At 34.9% G+C, this 24582-nt stretch overlaps 1 protein-coding gene across 9 annotated transcripts in view; it reads right to left on the bottom strand.

Annotated features, from left to right (window-relative positions):
• Nucleotides 1-24582, bottom strand: part of NF1 (neurofibromin 1) — a 281702-nt gene that overhangs the window by 202938 nt on the left and 54182 nt on the right. For all 9 annotated transcript variants that reach the window (XM_032428720.1, XM_032428715.1, XM_032428713.1 and 6 more), the window contains exons 2-8: nt 24221-24364; nt 22430-22513; nt 18101-18291; nt 10463-10569; nt 4342-4409; nt 4015-4090; nt 2931-3088 (exon numbers count right to left, since the gene is read on the bottom strand). In XM_032428720.1, the coding sequence (XP_032284611.1) occupies nt 2931-3088; nt 4015-4090; nt 4342-4409; nt 10463-10569; nt 18101-18291; nt 22430-22513; nt 24221-24364 (828 nt within the window). The remainder of the gene's footprint in view (nt 1-2930; nt 3089-4014; nt 4091-4341; nt 4410-10462; nt 10570-18100; nt 18292-22429; nt 22514-24220; nt 24365-24582) is intronic.

Raw genomic sequence — 24582 nt, forward strand, 5'->3', positions numbered from 1 at the left:
CAGACATGCAAAAGAAAACATACAAATGACCACAAAACAGAAATGATCCTGAACCTCACTAATCATAAGCAGTAAAATCAGGTACTCTTTTTCATCTCATTGAAGACTGACAACCATGCAGTCCTGGTGAGGATGCAGAAAAACAGGCATTCTGATTCTAATGTGACATGCGATGAATATTGGGGAATGTAAATCTAAGAATAACTATTAAAAATTTTAAATACAGGGGCGTCTGGATGGCTCATTCAGTTGGGTATCCAACTCTTGATTTCGGCTCAGGTCATCACCTCAGGGTCATGAGATTGAGCCCTGCGCCAGGCTCTGCACTCAGTGGGGAGTCTGCTTGGGATTCTGTCTCCCCTCTCCTGCTGCCCCTCCTCTCACTCACACACGGGTGCTGGCACTCTTCTCTCCTTCCCTCTCTAAAATAAATAAAATCTTTAAAAAAAATTTAAATACAAATGCCCTTGACACAGAATCACAGTTTTGGAATTCTACTCTATAGAATTAAAAGCATCAGTTAACAAAAATACATGAACACAGATATTTACTAAAGGATTAAATGTAATGACAAAAAACTGAAAAAAAATTTAAGTATTCATCCATTCACAGTGAAATGGCTGAGTAAATGAGGCTCATTAGTGTAATAGAATATTACCTAACACTTAAAGGAATGTGTTATCAACTATTCTGAGGAACAGCCGAGATACACTCTTAGGTAGATAAAGCAAGATGCAGAGTAATGTGTATACAATGACCTCATTTTGGGATGCCTGGCTGGCTCAGTCAGTGGAGCATACGGCTCTTGGTCTCAGGGTCATGAGTTCGAGCCCCAGATTGGGTAGAGAGAGTACTTAAAAATATATATATATGACTTCATTTTAAAATATAACCATCACCACACTATGTATGTATGTGTATTTTCATTTGAATGTTTGTATGAGCAAGTAGATACAAAAGGAAGGAGACGTATCAAATACTGGTTGGCTCATAAGTAATGTGACTAGGAAAGAGTGAGAATACATTAAAAAAAAAAAATACTTTTTTTTAATCCAGAAAGATTTTAAAATCTAAGTTTTTTAACCTGGAAAAGTACTAAGAAATATATAAAAGTATATTTCAAAAATCTTGGGATGTTCCAGATACAAAGGTCACATATTATATGATTCCATTTATATGAGATATCCAGAATAGGCAAATCCATAGAGACAGAAAGCAGATCAGTAGTTGCCAGAGTCTAGGGTGAGACAGGAGTAAGGAGTGACTGCTAACAGGTACGAGGTTTCTTTCAGGGATGACAAAAATGTTCTTGAATTAGATTGCAGTGACGGTTGCACAACTTTTTGTATATGCTAAAAACCACTGAATTGTACACTTTAGAAGAATGAATTTTATGGTATGTGAATTATATCTCAATAAAATGAATAAATAAAATCTTGGTTAGGAACAGTATGACCAAAAAAGCTAAGAGACAGAAAAAGACAGAGTTGACTACTACAAATTTTAAATATCTAAACAGCAAAAACCAAAACAAAAAAACCCGTAAACAAAGTTTAAAAAAAGAAACTAAGTAAAAAGTGTACACACAACACACACCCTACACATCAATAAAGAACAAACAATTCGAGCGCCTGGGTGGCTCACTCGGTTAAGTGTCTGCCTTTGGCTCAGGTCATGATCCCAAAGTCCTGGGATCGAGCCCTGTATCGGGCTCCCTGCTCAGTGGCGAGTCTCCTTCTCCCTCTCCCTCTGCCCCTCCGCCTACTTGTCCTCTCTCTCTCAAATAAATCTTAAAAAAAAAAAAATTCAGTGGAAAATGAGAAATTCATAGAAGATATACAAATAATCAATAAACATTTGGAAAGATGTAGCTGTGATTATTCAAATATAAGTTCACCTAAGAGTAATACTGAATTTATAATAGCTTTTTACCTCTGTTTATTTTCCCAATAAATAGAAACCCTCCCAAAATTTATTCTTTTGACAGGCTCCAAAGCAATCTAACATGAAAAACGGTATCCTCACAATGGAAGAGCGAGGCTACAGACCTAAGTGGAGTACCACAGCATCACAAACTCTAAAGGATTACCTAAGTTCATTTATTTAGCCATCTATTGCATAAATTCCCTATCCAATATTTCTACAAAGTATTGAATCATTCCACTGATTCTGAACATCTCCATCCACAGGCAAGTCATGCAGGAGCCCATTTCATGTTCACTCTAGAGCTAAAGTATTTCTCCCAAAGTGGCAAAAATAAATAAATAAATAAATAGGGAAAAAAGAAAGAAACAAACAAAGAAAGAAACAAAGAAAGAAAAATCAATTACCAAAACAAACTGAATACAGAAATTCAAATAAAACAGTAAGATTAACACCCTACCTGCTCTATTTTTAAAAAAATTTTAAGAGTCCCTTAAAATTAGCAGTTGTTATAGTACCAATTTCACTATAGATAGCGTATGTGGTATCCTACCTTCCTAATAAAATGCTATGAAAACTGTTCTAAAATATCTGAAAATAGTTACTAGACAATTTCATTAGCACCAAGCAGATACACCACTAAGTACATGCAAATAACACAAAAGTGATGGATTCTAATAGGGCAACCATTGCTGTAATTGTTAGAGAAACTACGTTGAACACTGACAGAAGTATCACTTAGTCTTCTCTGGTAAAAAAATGAAACTAAAGAATTGTTTTAAAATCTTTAATTAATGAGGGTATCATTTATTTTCCCTTCAAAAGAATTTTTATATGAGTATGTCTCTGCCAAGGCCAGCAAACAAAGAGACCTAAAGTGATCATAATTAGAAATGGTCCCCTGAATTATTGTGCTTACAGAATATTAAGCCTAAAGTCATACACACCTTGATTAAAATGAACTAGATGACATCTGGACATAATGGAAATAACTTTGCCCTCCTCACCTTATTCATGTTGTTTTCATCAACCACATCCTTGGATATATCCTGGATTATTTCTGGACACAAGATAAGGAGAATGATTTGTAGTGGCCAAACCGCTGCTTTACGTTTGGTGCTTTCAGCAAAACCATCCACCAAGTCAAACAGTTTTTCTGCACACTCTATGTGAAAAATACAATTAAATGATATTACTAAATGAGAATATCTCTGGCATTAAACTAAAAGCCGGCACTATCCAAAAACCCAAAGGTCAAATTTTTTAAAGATAAACTGGAAGTTCATTTAAACAATTAAATTTCAGGTAAGCAGACAAGCAATATTATATTGTCTATGTATTAAAAGAGCTATTTTGGGGCACCTGGGTGGCTCAGTCAGTTAAGCGTCTGACTTGGTTTTGGCTCAGGTCATGATCTCATGGGTCGTGAGATCAAGCCCCACATCAGGCTTTACGCCCAGCTGGAGTCTGCTTGGATATTCTCTTCCTCTGCCCCTGCCCCCGTGCTCTCTCTCGCTCTCATTCTCTTGCAAATAAATAAATAAATCTTTTAAAACTAAATAAAAAAAATAAAAGAGCTATCTTGATCCATCCTAGAAAAGGTTACGTTCCAGAACAGACAAACTTGTGTTTTGTCTCAATGTGCAGGGCCTTTTGCAAAGTGTGATGTACACAAGAAGCAGACTGGACAGCTTCTCACAGGGAATCATCATACTCTCCAGGATTCTGTATTCTCTGCATCACAGTTGTATCTCAAGGATTCTAAGTAAGGATATTACTACTTTATACACATCTCCCTAAATACAAAATGAAGCCTCAGAGCACAAACAGTACTTCTCTACAAAGAAGAGCCATCAAATATCAAATCCACAACTCTAAAGATGAGAGCTTTACTCCAAACTGCTTTTGCAAATTTGCTCAAAGGAAAGAAAAGGATTGAGGGAAATTTTGAAATATAAGAGAAAAATAGTATTTCCTATTTGACATCAGCTGACAAGATGTAAAAGCACCTTAATAACATAAATAATCTGGAAAGTGATAGGCTTTTACCTCATAAGGAAGAGTTTAAAAGATGAATAATCTTATTCTTACCAGCCATATCAGTCTGTGGAATCTGGTATAGCTTTGTAAATTCATCTGGATAATTTTCTACCCAGTTCCAAAATGCCTATAAATAACAAAACATATGCTTTTATATGAAAGCAGGGGTATCTTCAAAATATAGTAAACAAAATGTCACACAGCCCCAATTATATTACAAACTTCTTATTTCCTTCATAAGAATATTATAATGCATTCCTCCGAAATATTAATGTGAAATTATCACTGAAGTCATGACTTTTGATTCAAATAGTAAAGACAGCAATATTTACAAGCAAAATTTAACAAAATTTTAATATCAAAGAGGTTATAACTTACTTTTTCCAGGCTATTTATAACTGCTAACTGTGCAACCTTCTTTAGGGCTTTAAATTTAAATGCAGTTTCTGGGGGAAAAAAATTTTTTTAATTAACTCTAAGATTAGTTAACACAAATTCAGAGCTACTTGTAAAAACAAACAAATAAACCAACTAAACTTTCCTTTTACATACAAACTTTTGTTCCAGTATTATTTATAAGCAATGTGAAGGTAAAGACAATTAATATAAACCAAAAACTCACTGATTACGTCCACTCAAGACAAATTTGAAAAGCAAACATGCCTTGAATTTCAAAGGTTCTTGGTTTGTTTTTTTTTAATAGTAATTGATTTTTAAAGTATAAAACACATGGTCATTGTAGAAAATTTAAAAAATACACAACAATCTAAGGGGAATTTAAAACATCATCCATGATTCGTACCATTCAGAATCACAGATAACAGTGTGATGAACTTTCTTCCATCCCTTTTCGTACGCAAGTATAAGACAAATATATTTACCACAACTGAGATCATAAAGGCTAAACCAAACCTGTTCTCTTCATTTTACGTAGTATCCCAAATTTTTTCCATATCATTAAAAATTCCTCATACATATATGATGACTCTAAATATGACAGTAGCTATAACTTAACAATTACAACAAGCCAGGTATTTTTAATCTAATGTATTTCTTTCAAAATCTTAATATTTTCAGATATTATAAATGAGCAAATTGTGTTTCTGAGGTTACAGATCTAACAAACTATTGAATTGGGTTTCAAAGCCACAGTCTGTTAAAGTATGCTCTGGTGTCTTTCAGCATATTTAAGTCAATATATTAAGTCACTGGTTATTTAAACATTTTCCAATTGTATGTTTAAGATATTTCTAATATATCATTATTATAAATAACACTAATAAACACTTTTATATCCAAATATTTTCCATATTACTATTCATTTCTTTAGGATAAGATCTAGAAGTACAATTATCTGGTCAAAGAGATGAATATTTTTTAAGGCTCTTGATAAATATTGCCAAGCTGATTTTCAGAAGGGTTGGGCCAAATGTCACTCACACCAAGCAGCATATGAAAGTAGCCTTATCAACATTCTTGTCATCATAAAACATGTTTTTGTTTTTATTTTGCTAATTTGATTGTTCAAAATAGTGGACTGAACTTTAAAAACAAGACTAAACATTTCTCCATATGAATGTATTAGATATTTTTATTTCCTCTTCCGTAAATGTGTTGTCCCCATCTATAAAAAGATTTATACCTGGAAAAAATGAACCTTCTATAAACTATTTTACTGGTTAACAGTCCTTTGGCAGAAAACTCCGCCTAGGGACTTTGCTTGTTTTAACTGAGGTATAATTGACATACAACATTATATTAGTTTCAGGTATACAACATAATGATTCAGTATTTGAATATATTGTGAAATAATCACAATAAGTTTAGTTAACATCCATTACTATATGTAGTTACAAATTTTTTTTCTTGTGATGAGAACTTTTAAGATCTACTCTCTTAGCAACTTTTAAATACGCAATCCAGTACTATTAACTATAGTTGCCATGCTGTACATTACATCCCCATGACTTTTTATAACTGGAAGTTTTTACCTTTTGACTCCCTTCACCTGTTTTGCTCACTCTCCCATCCCTTGCCTCACGTCTGGCAAACACCACTCTGTTCTCCATATCTATGAGCTTGGTTGTTTTTTTTTTTTTTAAGATTCCATATATAAGTGAGACATACAATATTTGTCTTTCTCTGTCTGACATATTTCACTTAGCATTAATTCCCTCAAGGTCCATCTGTGTTGTCACAAATGGATAAGATTTCCTCCTCCTTTATGGATGAATAATATTCCATTTTAATATAGAATACACATATTCCATTTTACGTATCTTATATATAAGATATAAAATATATTTTTAAACATACGTATAAACATATATGTACATTTTAAATACATACATATATTTCACATCTTCTTTATCCATTCATTTGTCAATGGGTATTGAAATTGTTTCCATACCTTGGCTATTGTAAAATAATGCTGCAATGAACACCAGGTATATATATCTTCTCAAGTTAATGTTTTCATTTTCTTTGGATAAGTACCAAGAAGTGGAATTGCTGGATCATATGGTAGTTCTCCCTTTAATTTTCTGAGGAACCTCCATACTGTTTTGCTTGGCAGCTGTGCCAATTTACATTCCCACCAATACTGGACATTCTCACCAACTTATTATTTCTTGTTTTGATAACAGCCATTCTAAGAAATGTGAGGAGATACCTCATTGTTCTGATTTGCACTTGCCTGATGATGAGTAATGCTGAACATCTTTCATGTACCTGTTGGCCTTCTTTGGAAAAATAGATATTTTTGAGGTCCTCTGCCCATTTTTAATCACAATATGAGGTTTTTTTGCTATTGAGGTGAAAGAGTTTGTCACATATTTTGTATATTAACCTCTTATTAGATACATGATTTACAAATATTTTCTCCCATTCAGTAAGCTACCTTCTCATTTTGTTGATGCTTCCTTTGCTGTGCAGAAGCTTTTAATCTGGTATAGTCCCACTTGCTTATTTTTATTTTTGTTGCCTCCTATGGACTTTTAATGGAGGGATACAGGTACTTACTATTTTTATATAAATATCTTTCTAAGAGATGAGTCTTTGAGTAATAAAACTGTCTAAACATTTAAATGTCCTTTTTTCTGGACTTGGAATTGAGTGATTTGTTCTCTAAGTCAGTTTTAAAATGTATTCCTACAACTTCCCTTGCTCTTGCTCTCCTTTGATTTCCAAATAATGGCATTATACTTCAAAGCGCTCTTGAGCCTTTTTGCCTTCCCACGTTCATTAACTTTACCTTTACGACACCATGAATATGTTATACACAGTAGTCTATTCTCAATTCCAAAGTATATGCCTTTTATTATTCCAGTTGTACAAGTTTCTGACTGGACAGCCAACCCATACCTCAAAGGCAATAGATGTAAAACTAAATTTATCATTTTCTTGGCTATGCTCTTTACTGCTATCAATCCTTCCTTTCCTTTCCCGCTTCAATCAGCTTGCTCTGTAATACTTGGTGATACTTCTCTTTAACCTCACGTATCTAAATCACCAAATGTTAGGTGATGTGGTGTACTCTACTTCCTAAATACCATTACCAAATTGGTTATCTACCCTACCCCCATTCCATTAAGACCTGCTCTACCCTCATTTTTCACTCATGTTACTATACAACCAAGTCCCAGAACTTCATGTAAACTTTTGCCATCCTGCAAATTTCAAGCAAAGTGGTATGTCTAAAATAAAACACTGATCCTGCCTTAAAGCCTTTCCATCACTTCCCATGGCCACTTTTTTTTTAAATTATATAACCCATAAGCACAATTGTGTAACAGTTGGCTCTAGAGACAGGCAGATGTGATATGAATCTTCCCGTGCCACTCACTAGCTGTCTGACCCTGAAAATGATACTGACGCCTCAATTTCCTCATCTACATAGGGGATGATAATACTAATATGTGCTTCACAGGGTTCCTGTGAGGATGGATGAGAAAAGGCACGAAACTGCAGAGGATAATGTGTGGCACATGCTGAAAATGCAACAAATATCACTCTGCTTTTATTAACACAATCTGGCCGGCTCTTGTACCTCCATATTTTGCTCTTTTCCTCTTAACCAGTCTTACCCCCAAATACATACCTCTTCCCTCACTATATGCTCACCCTGAGTTTACCACATTACTTTGCAAATAATTTGGTAATAATATATTTGTCTCATAAACCAGGCCATGAGCTCCGTGGAGACAGATTCAATACTTTATTAATCTTTGTAATCCTAGCACTTAGCATGGTTTCTTGAACACAGTTTCTTAACAAATGCTGTGTGTTTTATTTATTTATTTTTTATTATGTTCAGTTAGCCAACATATAGGACATCATTAGTTTTTGATGTAGTGTTCAACGATTCATTAATTGTGTATAACACCCAGTGCTCATAAAGTGAACTTAAAACATATTACAGGAAGATTCCACTCCTTTCACCATTGTCACCTACAGCTAACTTTTGCTGGCCTATTTAATACTGGCATTTTTATACTTTACACATTTATCAGCTATACTCTAAATTTACGTTCATGAGGCGGTTACAGTCAATGGGGATGACTTATCACAATAAAAAGAGACATTTGTTTACACATTTAGTTTCTCTTATTTGGACATGGGGAACCATTTAAATTAATTATTACAGATTAAACATTTCTAAGAAAACTGATGTTTTAAACAAGTACCTACTTATGGGCAACCAGGACTAGATTTATTTCTGAAATGTCACTAAACAGTTATGAAAAATCACAAAAATCTGCTTATACTTCTTAAATTTTATACACAGAGAATATCTCTAAATTTTATCATCCTTAACTAACATTTAATGATAGACTCTAAGATCTTAAAAATTTCAACTGTGAACTGAATTGTGGTTTATTATAGTTTAAAACAATTGTTGTCCACTTAACATAATAGCTAAAATGATCCATTCTATTTCTTTATTAAAGTTACTGAAAGTGATTTAATTGTTGCTCGGTCTTATAATAGTAATGACCTAAAATCGGTAATAGAAATAGAACACAGCCTTATAGTATTGATCTACATAGACGTTTTTTCTTTTAAAGATTTTGTTTATTTATTTCAGAGAGAGGAGAGAGAGAGCACAAAAGCATGAGCAAGGGGCGAGGGGCAGAAGGAGAAGCAGACTCCCCACTGAGCAGGGAGTCTGACATGGGGCTCGATCCCAGGACCCTGAGATCATGACCTGAGCTGAAGGCAGACGCTTAACTGACTGAGCCACCCAGGCGCCCCTAGATACAGCCTTTTTACATCTCTGGTGAAATAGTTACTGAGTTTAAAGCAAATGTTAAGAAAACAATAAACAAGGTGTTTTGACAATTACATTGCAGAACTGTTGAGGTTTTCACAGTTAACAGAACTAAATCTTCTTTTAGGTCAGACACTAAAAACATTTTTCATAATTCCTTAATCAATATACAAAGTAAAATTAAAAAGTGTGAATCATATACTGTAAGGATTCACATTTAAATTAGCTAGGATCCAATATTACACAAAACTAAGAAACAATTTTTGTGAAGTGAATTTAGTATTTATACTCAGTTTATTAATAATGTTCATTAATATTTTATTTAATTAACACTTTCATGCTTACCACAAAAATTCTCTCAATTCCTTGAGACTGTTTATTTTAATCAACATAATCTTGCAAAGCATTTTCCAAAGCTTTAAAATCACATATTAAGGGGCGCCAGGGTGGCACAGTTGGTTAGGTGTCCCACTCTTGGTTTCAGCTGGGGCCATGATCTCGGGTCATGGGAGCAAGCCCACATCTGGCTCAAGCTCAGCGCACAGTCTGCTTGGGTTTCTCTCTCTCTTTCCCTTTGCCCCTTCCCGTCCCCCCCTCTCTCACTCTCTGAAATAAATCTTTAAAAAATAAATGAAATCACATATTAAGCATTATAATGTCACCAGATGGGATTATAACTGAAATGTTCTACAAGGAAGCAAAAAGCACTGAAAAGGTAAGAGACTCTAATTCTGCAAAGTCAGTCAGAAAGTCAGTAACAGACGTGAAAACACAAGTATCAGAAATGAGATGCCCGTCTCAATTCCTCCTATTGTCATAAAATCACAATCTTCTGGTTCCATTCTGCAATGGAACTTTGATATCCTGCTAAACAATCTGCTTTTAGCACTACAACAGCTAAACAGATAACTTCTATAACCTATAACTATCCTTAAGAAATAAAATTCTAGAAAAATTAAGTAACAGCCCCTGTATGTTCTCTTTGTTAAAGCAAAACTTGTAGTTGAACAAAACTTTCCATTACCAAGATTTAAGATACTCATTTTTTTGTTTTCAAAGGCTCAAAAATTATTGAACCATTAAGCATTATTATCCATTTCACAAGGACATTTGCATTATAAAATCCACTTTGATGTTCTAGTTCAACACAATTAGGACAATTCATACATTCAAACACTGGTTTTTCACTCACAGTGATTAGTCTCAAATATATCTTACATTTAAACTTACCCTTTAGTAGTCGTTTTAATTTTGCACAATCCACATTGATATACTGTAACAATTCTATATCATGAACATCAACATTGTCTTCTGAACAAACAGTCAATTCCTGTAATCTGAAAAGTAAAAACCAAAAATAATTTACTATCTTAAGGAAAGTTCAAAATTCTGAACTGAACAGATTCTTCTCACCCCAATGATGAGTTTATAAGAAAAAATATACATAAAAAAATAAGACAATAGGGGCGCCTGGGTGGCTCAGATGGTTAAGCGTCTGCCTTCGGCCCAGGTCATGATCCCAGGGTCCTGGGATTGAGCCCCACATCGGGCTCCTGGCTCAGCGGGGAGCTTGCTTCTCCCTCTCCTTCTGCCCTTCTCCCTGCTCATGTTCTCTGTCTCTGTCTCTCTCTCTCTCTCTGTCTCTTTGTCTCAAATGAATAAATAAAATCTTTAAAAAAATACATTTAAAAATAAATAAATAAGACAATAAATACTTCTTATAAAATTTACAGGTACATAACTACCTGGGGAGATATGATAAAAGAAGCCAAGATAATCCAGTAGACTTCACTGTGTATACATACATCAAATCATTATGTTGTACACCTCAAATTTATACAATTTTTATCTAAACAAAAAAACACAGCATGCAGAGAACTACTGAAGCAGAGAGATACATAAGTATTTGAAATACCAGTCTCTGTGCTATGTGTATTTTTAAAATTATTCTGTAATGAAAATAAATTAACTTCTGATTACATCAATTAGACTTCAGAAACATAAATGGTATTTTATCTACATTTATAGGATACATTTACTTCATATTGAAAAAATGAGTAAGCATTTATTCCCTGTACTTTTCGCAATCTATACGTGTATTTATGTGATTATTTGATTAATGTCCCTCCCTCACAAAACTTATTCTTCTAAAGACAAGAATCTTTCCAAACCCCAAATTTCCCTTATATTAAATATGAAGTTACCACAAAAGCAGAAAAATTTAACACTTAACAAAATAGATTTTGTTAAACTCATTAAAAAAATTCACTTAAGTCTGAATAAAATTTTTCCTCCATCTCTCACTAACAACCACAGAAGTCAGATTTTCTTTTATTGTTATTTTATTTGCTTGCTTTATTTATTTATTTATAGTCAATTCAATTAATTAACATATAATGTATTATTGCTTTCAGATAGACGTCAGTGATTCATCAGTCTTATATAATATACAGTGCTCATTACATCACATGCCCTCCTTAACGCACATCACCCAGTTACACCATCCTCCAACCTCCCTCGGCTCGAGCAACCCTCAGTTTGTTTCCTATGGTTAAGAGTCTCTTATGGGGGATACCCGGGTGGCTCAGTCAGTTAAGTGTCTGCCTTTGGCTCAGGTCATGATCCCAGGGTCCTGGGACTGAGTCCCACGTTGAGCTCCCTACTCAGTGGGAAACCTGCTTCTCCCTCTCCCACTCCCCCTGCTTGTGCTCCCACTCTCGCTGTCTCTCTGTCAAATAAATAAAATCTTTAAAAAAAAAAGCCTCTTATGGTTTGTCTCCCTCCCTGGTTTCATCTTGTTTTATTTTTTCCTTTCTTACCCTATGATGCTCTTTTGTTTCGTAAATTCCAGATAATAGTGAGATCATATAATAATTGTCTTTCTCTGATTGACTTATTTTGCTTAGCATAACACCCTCTGATTCCATCCACATCATTGCAAATGGCAAGATTTCATTTTTTTTGATGGCAGAGTAATATTCCACTGTGTGTGTGTATGTATATATACACATATACACACCACATCTTCTTTATCCATTCATCTGTCAATGGACATCTGGGCTCTTTCCATAGTCTGACTACTGTGGACATGGCTGCTATAAACATTGGGATGCAGGGGCCCCTTCGGATCACTACATTGTATCTGTGGGGTAAACACCCAGTAGTGCAATTGCTGTGTGGTAGGGTAGCTCTATTTTCAACTTTTTGAGGAACCTCCGTACTGTTTTCCAGAGTGGCTGCACCAGCTTGCATTCCCACCAATAATGTAGGAGGGTTCCCCTTTCTCTGCACCCTCACCAACATCTGTCATTTCCTGACTTTTTAATTTTAGCCATTCTGACTGGTGTGAGGTGGTATCTCATTATGGTTTTGATTTGTATTTCCCTGATGCCGAGTGATGTTGAGTTTTTCATGTGTCTGTTGGCCATTTGTATGTCTTCTTTGGAGAAATGTCTGTTCAGATCTTCTGCCCATTTCTTGAATGGATTATTTGTTCTTTAGGTATTGAGTTTGATAAGTTCTTTATAGATTTTGGATACTAGCCCTTTATCTGATATGTCATTTATAAATATCTTCTCCCAGATTCTTTCAGTTGTCTTTTGGTTTTGTCGTCTGTTTCCTTTGCTGTGAGAAGTCAGCTTTTCAAAAGCTGACATTGTTAATCTACTGAATTGTGCTTCCTAATGAGGAATACTCATTACTTCAATTAAGATATCAAAAATGTAAGCAGATGAATGGAATTACTAATATTCATAAATGCAGAGAGACACAGATATGGTAAAAAAGCACAAATACTACAAAATCTCACTCATAATATTAACTCGAATTGTGGCCATTTTAATGCAGTCTAAAACTGACATTAATCATCATACTAAACCTTCAGTTGCTAAAAGTGGTATCAATCCGATTTCTTCCTTCTCAAATTCCTTTTTCACTAACTTTAGCCTGCAGATGTATAGCTAACATTAAAATTATTCTAAGCACTTACACTAAAGCTCTTCATATCATCAGGGTGAGAAAAGCTTAGTAGTTCACACTGGGAATGACAAGGTCCTCAATACTGATTTACATGCTAAAAATTCCACAACTGATGCAAAGAGCCTAGGAAATATGGTATATGATTCCTTAGGAAACACAACTTAATAAATCAGCAACACCAACTTCTGAAAAGCTGACTCTTGCAGTTGTGAAAAAATGGAAGAAAAGTTTAATTCTTTTTACAGCCCAGTATTTCCATAGGGAAGGGGTATTTTGTGAGGCTTAAACATCATTTCTGAAGGACAGAAATCAAAGGGTAGTTGGAGCAAAAGAAGTAAAGTAGAAATCTTATTAAAACATCTAGAAAGACCAGGTACAACAAAAAGATATGTAAAATGTATAGAAATAAAATAAAATAAAAGTGCCTGGAAGGCTCAGTTGGTTAAGGTCCGACTCTTGATTTCAGCTCAGGTCATGATCTCAGGGTTGTGAGCTTGAGCCCCTCATCAGGCTCTGTACTCAGTGGGGAATCTGCTTGAGATTCTTTCTCTCCCTCTCCCTCTGCTCCTCCCCACCTTTCTCACTCTCTCCCTCCCTGAAAAAAAGGAAAAAAAAAAAAAAAGAAAGAAAATAAGACAAACACCCCCCATCCACCCAGGTGCAGAAATAAGAGGAACCTAAAAACCAGAAATGGTTTTGAAGACATGGTCTGACCTTGTGACAAAGGAAGCACAGGAGCTAGGTTTTGTCCTCTCCTTAACCTCGGGGTTTGTGGCTAATATCTACGTGGGACTGGATACAAAGCTTTATACCCTAATAATGCAAGGAATAGAACTGGGGCCCTGCAAAAAACATGACTAGCAAGAACTATGCAATTCCTTAAATGTGAGTTGCACAGAGAGAGATGGAATGAAAGGAGAGTGGAAGGAGATAAAAAATCTACTAACATAAGATGTCTGTCTGCTCCGGCTGTTTTGGGTAGAGGAAAAAGTCACCCAGAGCTGTTACCTTATAAGGGTTTGAGGTCCACATTTACATTATTCATACAATCTGGGAATGAGAAATTAACCAAAAACAAAAAAAAGTCCAGAGCTGGGCACTTAGCAAAAGCAAATGCAAAAACCATCACTAGGACACTCCCACAGCTACAAGAGATTCCCAAAGAAAATACAGACGTGCACTAGAGATGAATTTGTAATCAAAGTTTACAGAAAAGAGAGGAAACCATTCACTATGAATGAGAACTGGCACATACAAGTATATGAAATTATTTAGATCTTAAGAGAATATAAAATATGTTTTAAATGATTATAGCCATATAAAAAATTTAAAACTATTAAGAAGAATAAGAAACCATAAAAAAAAAATCAGATCTGTAAAAGAATCAAATAGAACTTTGGGCGCCTGGGTGGCTCAGTCGTTAACCGTCTGCCTTCGGCTCAGGTCATGATCCCAGGGTCCTGGGATCGAGGCCCGCATCGGGCTCCCTGCTCCCTGCTCCACGGGAAGCCTGCTTCTCCCTCTCCCACTCCCCCTGCTTGTGTTCCCTCGCTCGCTGTATCTCTCTCTGTCAAATAAATAAATAAAATCTTTAAAAAAAAAAAAAAAAGAATCAAATAGAACTTTGGGGGCACCTGGATGGCTCAGTCAGTTAAGCGTCTCACTCTTGATTTCGGCTCAGGTCATGAGCTCAGGGTTTTGAAATCAAGCCCCACGTCGGGCTCCACACTGGGCATGGAGCCTGCTTAAGATTCTCTCTCTCCCTCTGCCCCTCCCCCCTTCTCTAAAAAGGAAAAAAAAAAAGAATCAAATAGAACTTTTAAAATCACTGAGTCTTCTGCTTCTGGTATTATGTCAAATCAGATATTCTGCAGGACCCTCCCACTATAAAACAATTAGATCTAGTGCAATTGTACAGTAATTCTGTGGACATAGCAGCTCATCCTCCACATAAAAGAGTACCATGAGCCGTAGAACATGATATACTTCAGCAGAAGGATTCTTAAGATCTGTAGCCCATATTCCTTTGAAAAAAAAATCACAGGTCAGAAATACCAAAAGTTAATGTTAATCCTAAAAGAGAAACATTTGTGGACTGGCAGAATAGTCAAACAGAGTAAATTTTCATGATATTGGTTCATCTATTATATATTAGATACAAAATCAATCTTCAGAAAGAACTGCCATTCTAGGGGCACCTGGGTGGCTCAATCAGTTAAGCATCTGCCTTCGGCTCAGATCATGATCCCAGGGTCCTGGGATCCAACCCTGGGTCAGGATCCCTGCTAAGCGGGGATTCTGCTTCTCCCTCTCCCTCTGCCTCTGCCCCTTCCCCCTCCCCCACTGGTGCTCTATTGCTCTCTCACACTCTCACTCTCAAATAAATAAAATCTTTAAAAAAAAGAAAGAACTGCCATCTAATCACTTGTATATTTTAAGTCACCTAATGCTATGACAGCTATGATATCTACATCTAAATTAAACCATCATAATGGTCTTTTAGGTGAGTGGTCCTCTAACAAGATCAGCTCCTATTTCTGGCAAAAGCTACATGAAATGCAGTTGTCTAAAACATGTATTTCAAAGATCCCATTTCTGAGCAGTCTGTCCACTCCAAGCTACAGAAACTAGCTTATTCTGGAGACATTTAACTTCTCTTCTAGAAACAGTAAGGTTCAGGAAATACACAAAAGTTGTCTATATTTACATGCATTGATGCTGCAAAATCCTATAAAATGATACCTTTGGTGACTGGAAAATTTCTAGAGTTTTTAAAAGGTGGCACATTTGCTGTATTTTATAAAGCAACTTATGTTTGGATAGACTAAAAAATATTTTAATATTTTGGTAATTTTCACCTCCAATGTAAGATTATTTCAAATAGTGAGCTGGTGTAGTAGTCACTTAAACAAAGGGGTTTTGTTTTTTCTTTTATAATTTTCAAACCTCCTCTTCCCTAGGTGTCGGTTACCTTGCTACTTCAACTAGTTTAATATTACTCAGAATATAAAATGTTATCCCTCAAAAGATTTCATGAAGACATTGTTCTATTGTATAAACATTACCTAACAGTATCAATCATATTATACCATTAAACAAAATTTAATTTTCTTTGCACCAGTTCTGATGAGGGATTGAAGAATACTGTTGCCTAGCATCATGACTATAGAAATACCATTTTTTTTAATTAAAAAAACAGCAGGATTTTGAAGTTAGCCAAGTCCCCCAAAACACTATAGCACAAACTCTCAAATTATGATGCATATTCCATTCACACCTGTTGGAAAACAACAGAAGAATGAACAAAGCTGACTAATGGAAGTCCACTGTTCACACAACACAGACAAGTCAAAAGATGAAGGATGTATCAATAAACAAACAGGGCTGTTTTTCCACATTCTATATTAGTCTTAGATTCACTAAATCACTAAGTGATTCATGTTATACTTCCTACTTGGTCATATTTAAGGACCCATTTGACTCTTGCACGAGATGGCAAATCATTTGCATGAAAGCAAGTTCCAGAGTCACTTGCTACCATAGGTCATTATTCCATATAGCACCATCTATATACCAATTTCTTCACAACTGATGATCACATGATTTTTAATCATCAATAAAAGCTTAAATCATATTTATCATATAATCCTGAAGCACAACAGTAAAAAAATCATAAAAAAGATATCATAAAAATAGGGTTAAAATGGAAGTATAGAGGGCGCCTGGGTGGCTCAGTTGGTTAAGCGACTGCCTTCGGCTCGGGTCATGATCCTGGAGTCCCTGGATCGAGTCCCGCATCGGGCTCCCTGCTCGGCAGGGAGCCTGCTTCTCCCTCTGACCCTCCCCCATCTCATGTGCTCTCTCTCTCATTCTCTCTGTCTCAAATAAATAAATGAAATCTTTAAAAAAAAAAAAAAAAAAAAAAAAAAAAAAATGGAAGTATAGAGTAGCAGCCTGGTATAATGAACTTAATAGACTCTGAAACTGGTCTGATTTTAAAATTTGGGGTCCTCCATTATTCGGCAAAGCGCCTTAATAAATTCTTTAGGATTAGTTTGTTTACCTGTAAACTAGGGGAAGTAGCACCTACATTTCAAAGATACTATGAGGATAAAACAGCACAACATATGCTGTAAATACTCAAAAAATGGGAGCTTTTAGAATTCATACACTTAAAACACAGTCTACTTTCTGGAGAAGTCTACTTTGCAATTACTCACTTCCTTGTGCTTCCATATCGTTAGGTTTTTTTTTTTTTTTTTTGCTTGGTAACTTAGGATCTTGTGATAAAGAATAGAGCTGTGAGATCATTAGAAATCTGACTACTCGGGGCGCCTGGGTGGCTCAGTTGGTTAAGCGACTGCCTTCGGCTCAGGTCATGATCCTGGAGTCCCGGGATCAAGTCCCACATCAGGCTCCCTGCTCAGCGGGGAGTCTGCTTCTCCCTCTGACTCTCCTCCCTCTCATGCTCTCTGTCTCTCATTCTCTCTCTCTCAAATAAATAAATAAAATCTTTAAAAAAAAAAAAAAAAAAAGAAATCTGACTACTCTTCTCAATTATTCTATCTGATTAGCTAATTCCATTTAAAGGAATAATATTAAAGAGCCCAACCAAAAATTTATACCTAGTGTTAAAACAAAAACCTCATCATGAGTGATATGTTTTCCTAAAATTTGTACTTTCAACTTCATAACAATACTCACATTTAATTGTACACACCAGTATCACAATATTGCATAATAAAAATGTCAAAGAAATCAATGTATAAAATTTATACAAAAGTCCAAGTCAAATTCATTTCTGTCAACTTTTTATTTTTATGCAGACAAAAGAAAGACTTCTAAAATTATATTACTTAACAACAGTTCTACATAGATTTATACACTAACCTGGTAGAAATCCGACTAAACACTGCATTGAAGTTGTTGCAGCTGAGAGAAAATAAAACGCCAGAGGCGGAATTCCGAAGTTCAGCGGCATGTTGGTTTCCTTCCCGACAGGTATGAAGAAAATGGCAGATTTCTGGCAGCAACTGTTTGACCAGCATTGTTTCATCTAATCTCATTGTGTCCTTTGGTTGCTGCAATAGAAATAATCACATAATTCTAAAACTTTGTTAAATTTACATGTAAAGATTTTCTGTATGAAATTTTTTTTTAATTTTTTAATTTATTTTTTTAATATTTTATTTATTTAACAGAGAGAGAGAGAGAGACAGAGGCAGGCAGAGGGAGAAGCAGGTTCCTTGCTGAGCAAGGAGCCCGATGTGGGACTTGATCCCAGGACCCTGGCGTCATGACCTGAGCCGAAGGCAGAGGCTTAACCGACTGAGCCACCCAGGCGTCCCTGAAAATTTTCAAACAGACATAAGAGTTGAACACCCATATATTCATCACCTATACTCAACAACTGTTAATATTTCACTGTGTTCACTGTATCTATCTATAGTCAGTCTAATAAACAGGATGGTTCCATCTTTCACTTTTTTTCTTTTTTTTTTTCCATCTTTCACCTCTTTTCACAATTAAAGTCCAGCCCCCCCATCCATCCTCCTTAGCATCCCCCTCTCCCCACCACCACTCCTGTTTCTCCCCTGTTCATCAAATCCCTATAGAAGTCTTTCCACTCTTAGGAATCCCAAGTTTGTTGTGAGTTCCAAATAAACGTTACTCATATTTATTTGTGAGTGCATTGTGTCATCTGTCTCAAATCCAAATAAATTCCTGGGTGCACAATCACATCTGCCTTTGGGCGGACTGACCAAAACAGATATTTACTTATTACAAATAATTTTGTTTTGGTTGAGCCATTTCAAAGTAAGTTACAAACATCATAGGTACTTTAGCATCTCTTAAAAATAAGGACATTCAAAAAATAAAATAAATAAGGACATTCTTGGGGCACCTGGGTGGCTGGCCACAGACTCTTGATTTTGGCTGTCATGATCTCAGGGTCATGAGATGGAGCCCGAAGGCTCTGCGCTCAGTGCACAGTCTGCTTGTCCCTCTTCCCCCCCACCCCTCACCCTTCCCCTCCCCTCTCGTGTACACACTCTCTCTCTCTTTAAAATAAATAAAATCTTTAGAAAATAAAAATAAGGGCATTCTCCAATATAGCTTCAATACAATCACCACATCAACAAACAACAACAAAAAAACCAATTCCCCTTACATCAACTAATACCCAATCTATATTCAAATTTCCCCAGCTGCCCCCAAAATGTCTTTCATAACTTTTTTTTAAAGATTTTATTTATTTATTTGAGAGAGAGAGAGACAGAGCTAGCGACAGAGAGCGCAAGCAGGGAGGAGAGGGAGAAGCAGGCTCCTTGCTGAACAGGGAGCCCCACAACACGGGTCTCAATCCCAGGACTCTGGGATCATGACCTGAGCGCAAGGCAGACGCTTAACCAACTGAGCCACCCAGGCGCCCTCATAACTTCTTTTTAATTCAATCAGGATTCAAAAAAGGTTCAGATGATTGCAGCATGATTCCTTTAGTCTCTTTATTCTAAAACGACCACCCCCCCAACACTCTATATACATCATTTTTATTTTCTATAACATTGACTTTAAGAAAATGGGCCTTACAAAATGTTCCATATTGTTGATTCTATTATTTCTTAGTAGTATGACTTGTTCTTGTAGTTACTGTATATTCTTTAGCTGGAACCTCAATCGAATGGTCTGATTAAATTCAGGTTAAACACTTCAGGTAACTCAGTAAAATTCATATTGTATCATATCAGGAGTACATAATGCCAGGTGGTTCCAATGTTAATGACACACCAAGCTTGACAACCTTGCTGTTAACATTAAGATCTCTACTTTATAAAGTAAATCTTTTCCCTACAATTAACAAAGTAACCAATGGATAAGCTATCCTGCAGATGCACTGTTCCACATCAATATATCACCTAACAGCTAATAATATTCATGTACAAATGACGATTTTGGTAATAAATAAAATTTTGTATAATTATGTGCTATGCTTGATTCTGTAATTGCAATCCAAGTGCTTTCAGATGTAAATACACTGAAACATACAGACAGCAAATAAACATCACAAAAACCTCCAAAATTCAAGTGGCAATGCCGATATCAAACAACAGAAATGCTGAAACTCCAATTAATAAACAAGTAAAAATTGCAGTATTCAATCTTTTGAATAATGGCCATATATGCAGGAACAAAGATCGCTTAAATTCTACAAAATTTTACTCATAATATGATATCGGTAAATATTTGATGATTTTCATTTAGCTATTTCAACTACTTATATGACAAACATGTACTTGTAGGCTCACTTCTTGAACTACCTCACCATACTTCAATCTAAAAATGAAAATCAACAGACAACCATAATTATCACTGAAGGCGATCCAAGAAAACACAATTATTTGATAATATGAATAGAATTATTTTTAATTGTAAATTCAATGAAAGAAATTCATACATTTTCAATAGGACAGAGCAAGATAACATATATTTTATGCATTATATAAGTTATACTATGCCCACTTACTAGAGTTTTAATTAGGTTATCTCCAAAGAGTATCAATTAAACAGGGGCCAATAATATCAGTAATCATTCTCCAAAATACATTTACCATTACCTCTCAATTACAAATGTTACTATAGAAAAGCTATAAGACTGATAGAGGCAATAAACTACCCTACCCCCATTCAAACATGGATATGGCTGATATACTGATATTTACAATCAAAGCAACAAGACCACTACAGAGAACTGATTCAGGATGTTTAAAAACTGTTCACCTTCACAATTACATCATCTTAATTAACAGCACTTTTGCTCTTTCACTCCATTTTACAAAGGAACAACAGCATATCACAAATTAATAGAAAGCACCAAGCTAAAAACAGAACTAGCTCACCCTCAATTTAAGTAGAAAACTTATAAACACTGTCTAACAATTCTGGAATATGGTCAAGAGTCAATAAAAGAGTTTAAAACATTATGCTTAGGTTTTGTTGCCTATAGTCTTAAATACGCCTCTTCCCCCAGGATACATAATTGAGTGAATGTAATTATTTTTCCCCTTCCTCAAACATGACTGCCCATTCCCTCTCTTCTCAACCACACAATCAGTCCTCATATCCAAGTCCCGCCCATGTAGGTTTATTATAGGAAACAACTGTAACATGTTGAAGACAGGAGCAATTCTGAATAAAAGCAAAAGATGTGCTAAAGGAAGAGGGAATATAATAACTCTAATATATAATGAATAGATAGATCTTTAAAACGAAGGTATAAAATTTATGTATTTACATAAACAACTACCACGTTCCAGTAAGAATTAAGGCTATTGAAGTACAGAAACACCTTGCTTTATACAAAAAAATATTCTTGAAATAATTCTCATTAAGTCATGGTTGAAACATACTGAGATAACTATTTAGGAACCCTAAGAAAGAACTGTTTTGTACTCAACTAGTCCTCCACATAACTATTTTGTATATTCATAATTTACATATAACAAGTGTTTTTAATGTAGGATCTCTGGGTAATAGTTGTAATTTTTTAAAGTCCCCTTTTATATAGATTTGAAAAGTAAAATATTAAAATCAGGTAAAATACTGAAATGGGGTGGGGGGGAACAAGATTACTCCTGGTCATTTTTTTGCATCACATTTTTTCACAGCTAAGCAATGCCACAGGCCTAACAATATCTAAAGAAATTAATTAAATCAAATAGTGGGGGCACCTGGGTGGCTCAGTTGGTTAAGCAACTGCCTTCAGCTCAGGTCATGATCCTGGAGTCCCTGGATCGAGTCCTGCATCGGGCTCCCTGCTCGGCAGGGAGTCTGCTTCTCCCTCTGACCCTCCCCCCTCTCATGTGCTCTCTCTCTCATTCTCTCTCTCTCAAATAAATAAATAAAATCTTTAAAAATAAATAAATAAATCAAATAGTGGCTTTTTCATAAAATCTTTTCTAAACAACCTGAGACAGAGATATATGGCTCAAGCTTAACACTTTATAAGTAATCTTGGTATTTATTTAATTTACAAAAGATGAGAAAATAATTTTCTCTTGAAAACTTGTATACACCGTTAGCTCTGTTAACAAAATTTATATTCATATGTCTTAGACCAAAAAAATCCATATGACTTTTCTTGTCTACATCTATACTTTGGTACATCAGATCATTCTTAAAACTGAATTCACAAAATCTGCCTATTTTAGATTTACTTACCCCAGCAAGACATTTTTCCAGTGTATCCAATATAATCAACTGAGAGAGATATAAATTTTTTTCAGCAGCTTCTCCAAATATTCTCTAAAAGAAAAGATATTCAGAACACTAAAAGTTGGCTATTACTCTCTACTACAAATCAACACACATCTGAAAAGTGAGGGACTAAGGATTAGGAAAAAAAAAAATCAAGTCTTCCATTTTATCTCCCAGATTAGACTATATTTAAATCTATTATTTCTGATTTTATCTTAAGGCTCACATGAAATAAATTCCCAGGCAAACAAAAATGTTGGCATTTATTATAGTCTATCATTAATCTTATAAAGTAAAAGAAAATAACTTTGGTTTATACTTTTAAAATATACAGGATTTAGATATACATATAGATCTTAACCAGAATCTTGCATTGAACATTTAACCACACTTCAATGCCACAAAATAATCAAAGTCTCAATTCTTACAGCAACAAAATACTATAACACCAATTACAGTGAATTTAAGGCATTCGCAATCCTTAAATTTAATACTATGCTATTTACCAACAAGAAACTATGGTTCCCACAATTAAGTTTACTCAATAAGCACTAAATGAATGCCAGTATCACAATACTGCTTTTGTTTTTGTTTTGAAAAGAAGGTTCCAATACTAAAATATTTTCATCTAACTGGGAACACAGCCACATATTTATATAAGCAAAATCCTATCACCAGGCCCCACACACTGTGCAACAGAAGAGCACCACAAAATCTTAAATGTATTTCTATAAAGCATTTTACATATTCATAAGAAGTCCTGCTTTCTTCAGAAAAAAATCTTAATTTTTTTCTATAAAGAAAAAATTTCTTTGTATGGCAAATGATTACCCACACCTCCAATTTACCAATTTTCTAAGTTTGGGGCATTGTCTAACCAAATTTTTAAAAAGAAAACACACCAAAGATGTGACTGTAAAAATGGGACTGATTTTCACAATCTAAAATCAGAAGTCAGCTCAAAGCTCAATACAAACAATATAAATTGTGGTTAGAAGTGCTAAAGACAGAAAAAACAGTTCGGAATAAATCAAGAAATATCCAAATAGTTGTTTTGAACTGAGTATGAAGGAGATGTTAAATAGGAACTGACAGAGGAAGGAATCACCCAAGAGAGTCGGGACAAATGATAATGTTGAAAGGTACAGACAGAACAGTTGGAGTAACTTAAAGTCTAGAGAATGTAAATAGGTTTTATAAAACAGGAAAAAAAGGCAACTGCGAGCTTTTGACAATGGAATTACTTGTTGAAATTGCTATTTGAGGAAAATCATTTCAACAATGGGATCTCTAACTACTATAGAATCTGTCACAGGTTACAGGAGGAAGGAAATAAAACGGTATCTTCATAAAAGCAATCTCACATTTTAACACTACAAGGTCCTATTTTATTTTCTGTCTACTTAGGACTAGGACAATCTAATAAGTAAATACTCAAAGCAGCAGCTAAGGAAAAGATTTTAATAGTTTACTATGTAATCAATTTATATATAACCTAAAGTCTGTATGAAATCCTAATTCCAAAAAAATAAAAAGAAAAGATAGGGTCACAAATAAGAGAAGTATTTAAGAGAAAAAAATCAAAAACTAAAATGAAAGTTAAGGGTTACCTGTGCTCATTCACAAAATATGATGAGTGTTTATATTCAGAGTCCACAGAAAAGGACTTTCCATACTTCAAAATATGCTGCTGTAAGTCTTTAAATCAAAAAACCAAAGGAAATTCCCCCACAAAACAATGATCCAAATACTCACCATATTGTTGACATTCTTTAAGATAGTGGTGAGGCCGCTGATAACCAAAGAAAACTTGTATTTGGAAATATTAATAAGACATTCCTTGTTGTGTTCGGTACTGACTTTGGTATGCGTGTTCTGTTGTCCTGTTTTTATTGGAAGCTAAGGGAAAAAGAAAATGTTAGCTTACACATGAAAACGACTAAAAAGAACTGTTTCTCATTGAAACTCATGAGATTTTAGGAAAATTTTTATCAGCCACAGCGACCTGTTTGTATCTCAAGCTCCAATTTTCAATACAGATTAGCATTTATAACAAATCTAAAACTCTTGAAATTTCAATTTTTGCAACTTTCTTTCCGGAAGTCGTAAACCTCTAC

This window comes from Phoca vitulina, unplaced genomic scaffold (genome assembly GCF_004348235.1).
Source record: "Phoca vitulina isolate PV1807 unplaced genomic scaffold, GSC_HSeal_1.0 scaffold40, whole genome shotgun sequence".
NCBI lineage: Eukaryota > Metazoa > Chordata > Mammalia > Carnivora > Phocidae > Phoca > Phoca vitulina.